General features: G+C 44.4%; 1 protein-coding gene across 1 annotated transcript; it reads left to right on the plus strand.

Moving 5' to 3' along the window:
* Positions 1-2,916: 2,916 nt before the first annotated feature.
* ptger4b (prostaglandin E receptor 4 (subtype EP4) b) lies at positions 2,917-12,770 on the plus strand. The gene is made up of 2 exons (XM_035607204.2): positions 2,917-7,647; positions 8,958-12,770. Exons 1-2 carry the CDS (start codon positions 6,868-6,870, stop codon positions 9,540-9,542), a joined length of 1,365 nt encoding a protein of 454 aa, XP_035463097.1. The 5' UTR covers positions 2,917-6,867; the 3' UTR covers positions 9,543-12,770.
* The last annotated feature ends 1,703 nt before the right edge of the window (positions 12,771-14,473 follow it).

Consider the following 14,473-nt stretch of genomic DNA (forward strand, 5'->3'; position numbering starts at 1 on the left):
GTGAAAGACCACTAGTATGTATAAAGCTACGGCAATACAGTAAAAAAAAAACTGAAGTGCATGTTTATTTGATTATTTTTATTCATAACAGAACCCCAGGGATGGCGTGTTTTTAATCTGAAAAGATTCGAAACATGCCATCGAAAGCTTTACATCAAATCTTTTTGTTTTGTTTTGGATTATCTTTAAAATTCACCAGACTTTTAGCTCATATTGCACATTTTCTAACAGACGTGACTTTCTTTGATGTGAATATTTGAAAAGAATCATGTGTTGCTTTTAAATCTATCTGGAGTAGAAACAGGACGAATAAAACTTTTATTGTTTTTTTGGGGGGGTGGGGGGGATTACTTTCCATGCATGCACTTGTCAACACTGCACTAAATTCTCCTTTAAAAAAAAAAGAAGCTTTCTGTGCTGTCTAGAGCAGCGCAGTTTCTCCCTCTTCCAGTTTGATGTCTCTCTAAAATAGTATTATATAAAAGTATTAACTTGAATTCCACATGTTAATTGATACACCCTGGCAGAAAAAACTGCACCAGTGCAATTTAGATTATACTTTTCTTGAAGTTGCCTCATACTTGTCATTCCAAATGGTGAATGTCCTCACTATCACTAACTTCTGGGAACAGAGGAAAAATGCATCAGGAGACAGGAATTCACAAGCAGTGTTCTACTGAGAATCTGTGATGTCCAGCTACTGCTAATGGATCAGAAAAGTGGGTCACATGGCCTCTTCCAACTCGGTCCCTGCTTTTGTGATCATATTACATACTTATTGCACCGCGGGTCGGAGATGAACACAATTTCGATTCTTCTGCATGTCTGGCACATAATGCAGAATTGAGAATTAAGTTTGACTTGACTTGAAGATTGTGCAGCACCAAGAGTCAGGCACGGCCACAGTCAAGTATTAAAGGGGCAGTAAGCGATTTTAATCCAATACACTTTTTGTCAAATTCAGCGACTCTTTCCTAGCTGTCGGATCTGTGTGCGCGCCGGGAAAAAAATCTGTTATTTCGGCTCAGCCCTGGCTCTGTAAATGTAATGCGGACCTCACCACACAACACTGTGTGTGAAGTTTGTACTCACTCCCCGACACCTTCATTGGCTACCACATCATTTCACTCGAGTTGAAATATTTCAACAAACAACCTTTCTCCATAATCGCCTACTGCACCTTTAAAGCAACGTGTACGTGCGAGTGCCCAGTCATAGTGTTTTCAGCTCCACCTTCCTGCCCTGCACCGTCCCCGCAGACACAGTCAGTGACGAGGTGCTGAACACAACGGAGCATTCAGCAGCTAGAGCCCCCAAACATTTTCCAAATGACTGCTAACAAGCCTTGGTTCACCATATGGACCCAACAGTGATGTGGGCCACTGTTGCGTTAGCAGCATGATTCCGTGCCTCCAAGTGGCCGGAAGAATTATTTACTGCAGGTTAAAGCCTAATTGTAATGATCAGAAGTGTAACTGAGCTCTATGCCTATAGTCTGTACAGATTTTACACCACCTCAAATGTTAGACTGATTTATGAAAGAGCCACATCAGAGATTACATTATTCTTCTGTTAGGCTACATTTACGATCTACACCCTTGGGTGATTGCAATTACTCTCTGTGTCTCAAGTTCTCTCAAGTTGAATGTTGTGTTGTTCCTCTTTTCATTGTGTGAAAGCCACATCAAGTGCAAATCAGACTGAGCAATCCAGTTGGTCATTTTGTTTAGGGAGTATGTAAGCTGCTGCCCTCGGGGGTTATTCGTGTACAACCCAACCCAAACTGCCGTCCTGAACAAGAGGTGAGTCTATTTTTAAAACAGAAATGTGCATATTGAACAGCATAATGAAATAAAGACTGTACAAATAATAAGAATCATGTAAAGGCATGATTTCAAGTAACTCTTCCACTCTCTTTTAATATGGTTTGAAATCCATTCTGTTATATAATTGAAAACAACTTATATGTTGGCTTTCCCAACTCTGCTCTGGCCTCAGTATTAGCAAAAGGCCTTCTCAGGCAACGTTAAGTGCGATAAATGTCTGTTAAAAATATCCAACAATTCTAAAAATATAAAACAATACCTATATGCACATATGTACATGGTTTCTCTGTGATGTTGACGTCAGGCAGTCTGAGTCAGACAATTCAAGTGGGTATCTATATATATAAAAAAGTTTCAGCACCAAATTCCCCCCTTTTTTTAAAGGTCCCAACCCCACTGCAACTCTTAAAAGAAATAACGTCTGCGCTATTAGGACTATAAATACGGCATCTTTGGAAGAGTTCCAACTTCATTTGTCTAACTCTGACTGCAGTCGCCTCACATTTGATTCTGCTGAACTTTAGAATCCATTATTGTAAACAGGAAAAAAGAATTCAATGTTTGTCCCCCATCACTTGAATCACACGGACGTCTCTTTGCAGCCAGTTTGCACGGAGGAAACAAATACACTAACCAAAAACTTGGTGTGCATATATGAGCACGAGTGTAATGTGCGTAAACCTGTCTTCAACAGACGTGAAGAACAGATGACAGGGACAGGCACAGCGCCACATTTGCTCGTAACAAATGAAAGCGTGGGTCTCTCGAGAAAGAGTAAACCTTTCACATACTGCGCGGAGAGGTGTTACAGTAGAGGAAGTTGAGCAGGTCAGGGAAGATCGAATGTTTCACTTCCTGCTCTCATGTGAAAAACAAACGACAGAAGAAGAAAAACCCCCTGTCATCATGAGTTAGGTTTTGTATCCATATTTGTGCTGATAATATTTTGTGTTTTGTTGATTGGTTTGTCAGCAGGATTACACAGAAACCACCGCGCTGATTTCCATGAAACTTGGTGGAAGGATGGGACGTGGGCCAAGACAGGACTAATTCAATTTTGGCGCAGATCCTAACAAAGGGGCAGGTCGAGTATTTTTATTTTCTTTAATCCCTTTCTTTAACATTGCTAGATTTGACGTTTTCCACTCCTGACATGTAGGAGTGTTAGCAATTTTTCTGCAATGGAGATTACGATTTTTCAGTATCTGCATTGTTTAGTTGGCCAAGCTCCAAGGCTTGATTGAATTTATGGGGCCTTAATGGGCAGAGGTGTGTGTGCTGTGCTGAGTGCCATTCGAGTTGTTTACTGCTTCTGTACATTTAAAATTGCAGAGAGGGAATTCTGGAAGGGGCAAAGTAATTTTGCTATTGTTAAGGTGCGAGTATTGGCACCCTTGCATTGCAGATTCTTGGCAATCTCATGACACGTGGAGGCAGCTCAGTCGAGATTCTGGTGCTGGTGCAGGGGGAGGTTGGTTTGGAGGAAAAAGTTTGTGAGTGTATGGAGCCCTGGCCATGGGCGACAAAAAGAAAATATATGATCTTTTGTATGCACAACAGAAACTTTTGCGTGCCCACCAAAACTTTTGCGTGCCTACCAAAACTTTTGTGTGCCCACTACAATGTTTGCGTGCCCACCAGAAACTTTTGCGTTCGCACCAGAAAGTTCAGGAGAATATCTGGCGCATACCGGAGGCCACCCAGTAACATCTTGGCTTGTTATGTTTCAGTTTGGATACGACGGTGACAGTACAGGAGTTAGTCGTGCTATATTTTAACCATGGACTTTTCTGAATCTAGGTACAGATCAGAGGTATTTTTGGCCCTAAAAGAACAAGGTGGGGGCAAGTGGTCCCGAGGAAGTTGATAAAGGTACAGCAGTATAGCACAGACACTGTGTTATCTTTAGTTTAATGCTAAAGACACAACACAAAAAGTCGGGGTGTGCCTTTCTTCATAAAGGCTACAACAAGGGCAATCACAGTTTGAGTGGCGTCATGAGTTGTTCAATGATTTGGACTGAATGTCTCTTCTGGTTCACACCAGCCACCTGTTCCTGCGCAACACAGGATACCACAGAGCCTTACACCTCTTTGTGATGGTGTACAAACACTAACATCCTGCTCTGAAACCTCTTGTTTACAAGCAACAAATGACATAATTCATTTGTTAGTCACTCTGTTTGATTCATTGAGCGCAGCGTCGAACTTCCTTGTTGACGACAGTCTGAACAAACATTTCGATATTTATCTGCGGCAGCTGTCTTTCGGAGACCACAGTCCAATTGCCAATGAAACAGAACGACGACAAAAATGAACAGATGAAAAGTACTGATAGGCGCCGAGGATGAGTGATGCCCACGTTTTTAAGATGTACTCTGACACAACTTTAAATGAAAAACAATTCATTTTAGTTGTATTTTGAATCACCTACTTCATGTTTCACTTCATGTTTCTTGAAAAGTATTTGTGTTTCACAAAGAGATGGTTTGACTCTGAAACTTGAACTTGAGATGACTCAGTGGAAAATGTGAAAGCTGGAACCTGAGGTTGAGTTGAAAAGTACATATCGGTGTGTTGCGGTGTTCCCGACCTTGAGCTAAGTGTGAAGACATAAATGTAAATGTCACTTTTATTTGTAGTCATATGCGTCCGCTCTGACAGTTTGGGAGGAGATTTACAGCTATAGGGTAAACTCCAAGCACATGGCGTCACTCTCCTCTTCTCAGGATCATACCTTTCATCACCATGACCGTTCTGAAGAGCAGCTTTGGCCTGTCTGTCGTTGCGCGGTATATATGGAACAACTGTGTTTGTGGAATAAGTGCTCGGAACTATTAATTACTCAAATGCAGCAAATGGCGCACAGTGAATGTAAAATGAGTCATGCGTTTACTAGTTGCTACAAGTAAAAGTCCCGCGTTTAGAAATGTTGATTCACTAGATGTACAGCTGAATCGACAACAACGTTTTAATGTTGAAGTTGATTCGTTTATGGATAGTTTAATCTAAAAACAACACATCATAATTGAAAAAAAGTCTTAAGTCGTCTTGAGTACTTCCACTTTGCACCAATTACGTGCAACATTTATTCGAAAGTACTTTGCAGATCAATATTCTGACGTCAAACCTTTATTATGATCTTATCAAATATTTAACTATACGGCAACATATACATCACACCCAAATTGAATCTGAAACTGACAAAACATAGTCAAATGTGAGCGGTCAGCTGCTTTTGATTTACTTTGTCCAGTGGAGGTTTAAGAAAAAGGTACTAATGTTTTGTCCTTTTTGAACTTGAATTTAACTCTAACAGTGTTCTTTGTTGATGTGTTCATTTGTATTTACCGGATAACTTTTTTGATTCTTTTTGTCTCCATACACAATGACCTAGACGATATTATAGCATGTCAATGCATCAGATAATAAGAATAAAACGACAAAGCACTCTGCAGTGCAGCATAATGAACACTTTCACTTATACAAATTAAAACAAAACAAAGACCTTGACTTGCAAATGAGTATTTCTGCCCTGGGATGTTGCTATTTGCCCATAAGTACAACTCTGGAGGTACTTAATAGATTCTTCTTCTATTCCACTATAGTTTAGCGATATTGTTTGTCTTTATTCCACCGTGTTTATCTGATGGCAGAAGTCATTACTTTGCGGGTGACAGGATACTTACATTTGGCTGATATTGCTTGCGTGCTCTAACTTTTAGATGGAAGTCTTTGACTGGTGATAGAATGAATCAGAACCAACTCATTTTTCTTGCTGACTGGGCTGATGCATCTACTGTGTTGGCTGCATTTTACTCTCCACTAACAGCAGAGGTGGAGCTTTTGAGGACCTTTTTATGTTGTGTTGGCCGCTTCGGTCTCTAGTGCAGAAGTCTCATCTCATTTAGGGACGAAAAACGTCACTTTCTTCAAACAAGTGAAAAGAAAAAATCTGTTAGTGCAGGTTGTTGCACTGAGATAAGACAAGCTGTTCCTTTATTCGTCCCCACAACGGGGAAATAACGGAACTGAAAATATATTAAACTATGCCAAAAAAACAGTGGATCACAAATTGAAAACATGCTTGAATATTATAAATTTTTTGAGAAAAAAGGAAGGGTTTGGACTCAATTACTGACTAACAAAAGACTTGACAGAAAATGAGATGTTTTTTTGCAGGGATCAATGCATCATAATTTCAAGTGTTTTTGCACGAAATATCTTCATCTGTTAGATAAAGTGCAATGAAATAAGATCACGTCCCTTCCTGAAATGTAGAGGAATAGAAGTATAGAGGAGCAAGAAATGAATTACTGTTTAAGCAAAACAAAACGTGTTCTTAGACCTGTAGTGGAACGAAAGCCATTACAGTTCCATTTCAGCCAACATATTCTTAATGAACGGTTATTGACATGTTGTTCATGCATGACTTCTCCGCGCATGGTCTTGTTTGAGCCGGTCGAGCCGTTGTGGGACAGTGCCGGTGTCTCCCGAGAGAGGATGACGGTCATGCAGTCAGGGCTGCGGACGGCGCGAAGGTGCGTGGTGAGGAGGAAGTGGAAGCGAGGCGCTGTGACCTCCTCGACCACGAGCGCGGCGCCTGGCTGCGGTGCGCATGTGGCGCTCGGCTGCTGCGCCGCGCCGACGACCCACTGGCTGCGCGACGCGCAGAGGAGGAGCTGCCTGCGCCAGAGGCCCGGGGAGAAACTCCCCCGTCCGTCAGTGAGCGTGACCGCGACGCGAGGTGCAGCTCGCGCTCTCTCCGAGCATCATTCGCCAACCAATAACACCCACCTGAGTCAGTGTCTCCCGTGGATTGCTCTTGTTTTCATTAACTTTCTTCTTGTTGTTTGGTGTGCGGATTTTTTTTTTTTTTTTTTTTTTTTACCTCTGCGCCTGAAAGACACTCCTGGAGACGATGGATTTGTTTGTCGGTGGGAAACTTGGGAGACGCGCGTTGATGGAAAGGGTCGCCGCTTCGGAAGTCCCAGAGGAGAGTGGCCGCAAAGTGTGAAACAGTGACAGACCTCCCCGCAGGCATGAACACCACGGCGCCGATGGGGCGATTTCAGCCGCCCACCATCCCGGCGATCATGTTCATTTTCGGGGTGGCGGGGAACGTCATCGCCATCGTGGTGCTGCGGATATCGCGCAAGGAGCAAAAGGAGACGACCTTCTACACGCTCGTGTGTGGCCTGGCCGTGACGGACCTGCTGGGCACCCTGCTGGCCAGCCCCGTCACCATCGCCACCTACATGAAGGGCTCGTGGCCGGGGGGCGAGCCGCTGTGCCAGTACTCCGGCTTCATCCTGCTCTTCTTCTTCTTGGTCCAGCTCAGCATCGTGTTCGCGATGTCGGTGGAGAGATTCCTGGCGATAAACCACGCGTATTTCTACAACGAGTACGTGAACCAGAAGCTCGCCGCGCTGACCCTGTTGGCCATCTACGTCTCCAACACCGTGTTCTGCGCGCTGCCCGGCCTGGGGCTCGGCCAGGTGAAGCTCCAGCGGCCCGGGACGTGGTGCTTCATCGACTGGCAGAACAACCTCACGACGGTCGCCACTTTCAACTTGATGTACGCGGGCGTGAACTCGGTGATCGTGCTGGCCACCGTCATATGCAACGTGATGGTGTGCGGCGCGCTCATCCTGATGCACAAGAGGTTCATCCGCCGCACGTCCCTGGGCACGGACCAGCGGCGCATCGCGGAGCTCCGGCGCAGACGGAGCTTCGGACGACTGGCCGGAGCAGAGATCCAGATGGTGATCCTGCTCATCGCGACCTCGGCTGTGGTTCTCATCTGCTCCATACCTTTAGTCGTGAGTACTGGAAGAGACAAATACCAGACCAATGGGCTCGCTCTGTGCGCAATAGTTTGTTTTACGCACAGAGCCGTGTGGAATAAAATGCACTGGATGGCAACAAAAATAATCTATAAAAAATGATGAACATAATGAGGCTTTAGATTTTTAAAGTGCGTCCTCTTAACAGCAAAAACAGACAAGGAGAAGTGTCCCCCCCCCCCCCCATGCATCCAAAGAAAACAAGGACGCAGACAGCGGCTGGTTGATTAAAAACGATATGCAGCCTGAACTGTGTTCCAGGTTCAAGATCTCTGTGGTTTCACAGATGACACACTGGGACGAGATCGTTCACGCTCCCCCCGTCGTCTTCATAGCATGCCCACCATGCTGAAACCGCATTCGCGTCGTTTCGAGCTCAACGTGGTCGGAAATGGAAGGGTCTGCGGGTGATTAGTGCAAACTCTCACGAGTTCGTCTGCGAACAGTCCGAGGCAGTTCGCGCGCTCTCCGCGTCGTCGCCGCGTCGTCGGGGGTCTCGGCCCGAGACGAGGGTCGGAGGAGACCGAGGTCCCTCTGCCACGCAGCGCAGCAAGGACGAGCATTCCCACCGGTTCCCCAAAGTGACAAAACAAAACAAAGTCACAGTTCAAATAAGACTGACTTTGCAAAATATCTTCTTGATTTTTGCCAAAGCTCCACATTCACATCGAACATAACTTTTTGGGGGGTTTGTTTTTGGGACAGAGACTCAGTGCACCCAGTCTCTTCCATACTCGAAAGCACGTTAGAAATGCATCTCTTCGTGTCGGTGTGAACAGAGGGGAATGATTACAGCTATAGCAACAATTTTGAAAGTTCACTTTTAATTGACCCCCCCCAAAAAAAGTGAAACATCAAGGTCTTTCGTGCCTCTTGATTTTTGCAAAAAAAGATGTTGGGGGGGAAACCCAATGGCCAAAGGCTCTCATGCCGTGAATGACAGTGAGAACTCTTGCTTTTATTGGCCACTTGCCACGTCCACACTGCCACGGCTGCACAGAAGTTACATTCAGCCAAATGTCTATTGAGATGGGACTTTTTCATGCCAACTATGTAAACTAAACAATCTTTTTTTTTTACCCAGCGATAATGAAATGTGAGCACGCTCGGGCTTGCTCTGATTTTCTTCTTTTCTTTCCCACTTTGGAAATGTTGTTCCATGTTTCCTGTGTGACAACCAAATATTTGTGGGTTCTCATTAATCTCCCAAATTCATCTGCCACTGTTTTTTTCTCTCCCCTCTCTCTCTCTCTCTCTCTCTCTCTATCTATCTCCTTTGCTGACAGTTGAGGATCTTTGAGAACCAGCTGTACAGGAACCAAAAAGAGGAGACGTTCGGACTGAATAAAGACCTGCTGGCCATCCGCATGGCCTCCATCAACCCCATCTTAGACCCTTGGATCTACATCCTGCTCAGAAAGACAGTGGTCCTCAAGCTGATGGAGAAGATCAAGTGCCTGTTCTGCAAAATGGGCGGGCGGGGGCGGAGGGACGGCAGCCAGTTCCACTGTGCCAATGGCCACCTCTCCTCCTCCATCATCTCACGGGACTCCCCGTCACAGTTGTCGCACGAGCTGCGGGAAATGGTGAGCAGCTCGCAGACCTTCCTGTGCCTGTCCGATGGAAACACCGGGAGGCCGGGGCCGTTTCGAGCGGGGCCACAGGACGGCTCCAGCTCGCCAGTGGTGCAGACATTGACACTGCAGGGCCCCCAGGAGGTTGAGGGGCCGCGGGGGGGGCTTTCACCGAGCGATTTAGAGGACACGGCACCGGGCAGGCCACTGAAAGAGGTTCCAGTGTGCCCGAAGGACCCGGCGCTACATGTGACCTTCACAGACGAGACTGCAAGCACGCAGGAGAAATGCATATAACAGGGTCAGCATTAGCTCCGCAGTCACTGACCACTGCAATAGGACTGTGCCAGCACAGAAGACAGGGACTAATGGGAGCGTAGCAAAAGACATTCCGATGAAAGGAAAAGCCTCTGAAGACTGAATGATCATCCACCAATCCGGAGATATCTAGCGGGCCGCTAATAAAATGGCATTTGATAGATGTATTATTGAGCTAAACACCCATTACCTATGTATTACTCTTCAGTCATATCGCTCACCACAAGGACCAAATCACTTAATACACTTCAGCACCGCCACGACTGCTATATCAACCAAACCATAAGAGAGCAACGTGTGGTTGTGGGGGAGCTCTTTTGTTGCACTTCGTAATTTCTAAATCCACCGCTCAGCTGTTTTTTTGTTTCGTAGCATTTTGACAACCTGCAGCGACTGTAAGGAATTACTGTTAAATGTGATGATGTTTATTTATTCTAAGTATTGTCTTCTCTGTGAGAAGGTCCAGATAGTTTGGAGTCACTTTAAATTGGTACAATATGAATATGTTCCATAGTTTCGTTTTTTTTCTCGGAGGAACATTTGCAAAAAATTGGGTCATACTGGTTGACAGAGCAGCTCGAACATCAAAGCTCGACTCGTACCAGCCCTTGTGTTTCAGAACAAAAGGCAGCTACACTGTGGATTTTCCACAGCTTAGATAGTGGAGGAGGTGAGGAGGCCTCCGAAAGTAAAGCTTTGATATAAAACTTGTTTATTTACTTTGTTCAGTCCATTGACATCTTTAGGATTAGTCCAAGTTCATTTTATTTACCCATAATGTGATGTGCATCTAATGGAGTTAAGGGAAATTGAAGACACTGAGCTTCCTTTTGGGGTCTTTTTCTTCTTTGTCTAAAAATGTATTCATGGTTCGACATGGAGACCAATGTTATTGTCGCTATAACGATATGAATATGAAAACTTTTTCAGATTTCAATGTTAAAGTTGTCGTCTGTTTGTTTTTCTCCCTGTAGCAACATCAACATCAAATTTACCGCTGAATGTTGATTCTCTTCTGAACCAAGTAATGTCGTAGCAAAGACGTGAATAAACTGAAACGAAAAGTTGGTAAATATTCATATTATAAGTTTTCAATAGAAACAGTGTGAACTGTGAACCGAGTCGGTTTATGATGTTAAGCTCAACGCCCGCGGTCAGAAGGAACAGTGGGAATAAGCAGCCGTGTTTGGAGCTGCGGCGCTCAGTCGATCAATGGATGAGTCGTCAGACAGAAAAGGAAACCGCAACTGATTGTTGATTAAACAATGAAGTCATTTTTTTAAGCAAGAATGTCAAAAACATCACTATAAGGGTTTCTTGATTATATTACCATAGTACTATCTTTGGATCTTTGACATTTGGTCGTACAAAACAAAGAATTTAAAGATAACAGTGATGCCCCCCCCCTTTTTTTTTTAGACAAAACGATTTAGGAATTAATCAAGAAAATCATTTAGGTATCAATGAATAATGATATAATCCCTTATCAAATACAGTACATAGGCTGAGAAACTCAATAGATTGAGTTTTAAAAGCACAACAAAACTCAATAGATTGAGTTTTAAAAGCACAACAAAACCCAGTGAAGATAAATGTGCAAATAAATGCAAAGCCTGTTGTGGAAAAACACAAACTAATACACTAATGACTCTAATTTTCCTGTTCGATTAATTTAAAATAAAGCCAGAAATGGCAAAAACACATCCTGAAATTCAAGCCCGGTCTTTAAATAACAGTTTCTTTCACCAGCACATCAGGGTCAGTTGGCAATGTATCTGCTGAGAAAGTACAGGTCAGCTTTCAGCCCTTCCTGCAGCATCTGCTGATGGCTAAACCATTTCTAACCAATAAGCCAGTTCAGACGGCGCGTCACCACTCACCTGGGGACAGACGCCGTCTTCGCCCCATCCCCAGGTCCCGTGCGGGGCCGGTGTCAGGGGCCGGTGTCCGGGGCCCGGGGCCCGGGGCCCGTGTCCGGGGCCGGAGTCCGGAGCAGTGAAGAACCTCCCTCCACAAAACAATAAGACATGAAGGAGAGCTGCGACCTCAGACTGGGGAATCTGTTGAAACCGTAGGGGTCTCGCGGGGGAGGCAGGAAGTAATGATTAACAAAACAGTGGTGATGGGATTGTTAACAGAGGGCAGAAAGAAAACCGATGCTTCCTGGAAACTTGTCCCCTTCTGTCCTCACCTCATCAACCTACGCCAGTGATACACTACAGTGTATCGCACAGGCCGCTTTTTCGACATTCAAGCTCCCGTCTTGAGAAGCCTGTGAAAACAATTGGGTATTAGAGGGTGCCTTTTTAAAAAAAAAAATTTAAACAGTCATTGTTGAAGCTGTGGCCTTTACGGCACAGCAACATAGTTTTGGGCAATGAGGAATCCAGGAAATGATTGAAATGAAATCAAGGTTCATTTTAGGGGTTCCGGGAAATTAAACCCATTAAAACCCGCTCTCTCTCTCTTTACCAAAGTTCATGGGAATCCATCCAAAAGTTCTCAAGATATATTTCACCACAGGAAATGGCTGCTGATTACCGAAGCGTATAAATTTTATCCTCTGGCGAACATCAACGTCTTTACCAAAAAAATTCCACTGTGTTTGTGATATTTCAGTCCGCGCCAAAGTGGTGCCAGAGCTCAGTGTAAACATCGGATTACTCCACGGACGAATCGGAACAAGCCAGGGCAGAAGCTATCCCCCGATATTGTCAGACAGGGAATTTCTTAAGCTCACATTAGAAACTAAAAAAAATAAATGTGTGTATGTTCTCGTGTCGTAGACACAAGCAGCTGTGAGGGAGATAGAGTAGGTTTGAATGAGTGAAAACACTGTAGGCAATTAATAACAATCAGTTAAAGTGGTTTTATTTCACCTTCTTCAGTTTTCAAAGCTTTGATTGACTGACTCGCAGTTGCACCTTCCAGATACATGTGTATTTAACCTAAATTCACTTGGCGCACCCTGGTTATACAACAGGTGCCTTCCATTTATCATATTATGCAACCTCCAAAAACAACAACTGCAACCAGCGCGGATTTGGGTGTGTCACGGGCGAGGGTGTGATTATGTGTGATTATGTTTTTCTTTTTCCTGGTTAAAATATTTTTGTTTGAATTTAAAACAATTTGTAGAAATTTGTTCTCTGTGTCTGTGCCATATACACTTAATAAAGGGTAGCACTTTTTCGTCGGCAACTTTCCTAATAGGTCCAGTTTGATTTATTGCAAAGGTGGGATTTTTTCAGTCCCCTGCTCCTTGACAAGGAGATCCTGAACACTGTGACATTTTAAAAGAATGTGGTTTCAATATTTACAGCAGCTGAAAGAAAACCTAATACACTGTTGTACTACAGTTGTGTTAAAGGAGACACATTATGCTTTTTAAGTTTTTCGCTTCCTTGTGTTATATCCATTTTTTGCAAAAGGTCCAAAAAGGTCTGCAAAGTTAAAAAGCCCAAAGTCTGCGGTAGAGAGAGCTCCTCTCCCCGACATAAAACACTGCTGGACGATACTTCCGTAATATGGTGACATCATCATATTGCGGAAGTGCGTACAGCATGTCTAGCGACTGGTCTGGCACACGCCCCCAACAATGCAGGGTGAAGCGAGAGCGAGAGAACTACCTACACACGCTTGAAGCAGTTGGCCAATCACAACCGAGTGGGCCAGCTGGCCAATCAGAGCAGACTGGGCTTCATTGGGAGGGTGGGGCCTTAAAGAGACAGGAGCTGAAACTAAGTGTTTCAGACAAAAGGCTGTGAAATAGGAGCTGCAGGGATGGACAGTCTGAGGAAACTCATGCGTTTTCTAATCCTTCTCAAGTAATAACCCAAATTTAAATGATGAACCCGAATGTGAGCATTATAGGTCTCAATTAAACTGGCAGTAAGCGATAATAAAACAGTACACGTTTTGTAAAAATCTGCGAATAATTAGCAGTCCAGGCTCTGTAAATTGAAAACGTGGTGCCGACCGCACCACACAACACAACATTGGGGGCGCAGTTTGTGAACATCTCCCCGGGACCTTAAGAGATGTGCTGGCAGGCGCGCTGCAACATCGCGGTTCGGCCTAGTGGTTAGCGCGTCACACTCCCAAACGGAGGTCACGGGTTTTCTGTGGCCCGACCAGAGCAGTAAAATCACAACAACGACAACAAAGAGAGAAACAAGCTTCCTCCAAAATCGCTTACCGACCCTTTAACTAACCACAGAAAATGTACAGTGTATGTTCAGATAGAGGCTTTGAATTCACTCACACACAACCTGCGTATTCTCTTCCAGTGGATCCTTCTACAGAAACTCACAGTGGAAGAACAAGTCTGACAGCAGCAAAGGGCCCAGGCTGCTGCAGCGAGGACTCGGCTTCAACGAGGAACCCGATTCCTCATCGTTCCACAGACGCAACAAATTCGCCTTCAGTCAAAAATTGCCTCTTAATTACATACTTGGGCAACGTGCGTAACACATGCATCGACTTAATTATGCATGTATTTATTTTTGGCTTGAAGCGCGCTGGATTTGGCGTGAGGATTTCCTCTGATGTGCGGCAAAGGGGTGTAACTTTCATTTGCAGTGGAATGCTGCCATTGTGAATCACTTTGCCGGATTACTGTTCTGAAAAATGTGCCATTCCTCGAGGTTTCCGAGGATGATATCGGATGGACCGTCGTGACATTTTGTACGGACACAGACGGTCTCTAGTGTACGAGTCTTTGATTCCTCCGACTTTTCCTCTACTGCCACTGTAACAGTTGTTTTTTACTTAAAACCTACCCATTCCAGAGCTACTAGCGTGGCTGGAGACTCTTACAGTTGTTACTTAATCACTCACCTAATATACTGGTAACACTTGTTGTTCAACCTTGGAAAATCTTGGTAAACATCTCAAAGGTCGTCTCCAGA

Source organism: Scophthalmus maximus, chromosome 20, assembly GCF_022379125.1.
Source record: "Scophthalmus maximus strain ysfricsl-2021 chromosome 20, ASM2237912v1, whole genome shotgun sequence".
Taxonomy (NCBI): domain Eukaryota; kingdom Metazoa; phylum Chordata; class Actinopteri; order Pleuronectiformes; family Scophthalmidae; genus Scophthalmus; species Scophthalmus maximus.

Bases quoted from the DNA above. Each gene is read 5' to 3' on its own strand.
- ptger4b (XM_035607204.2), top strand. From the start codon at position 6,868: ATGAACACCACGGCGCCGATGGGGCGATTTCAGCCGCCCACCATCCCG. The intron at 7,648-8,957 runs GTGAGTACTGGA...CTTTGCTGACAG, and splicing joins TCTGCTCCATACCTTTAGTC to TTGAGGATCTTTGAGAACCA.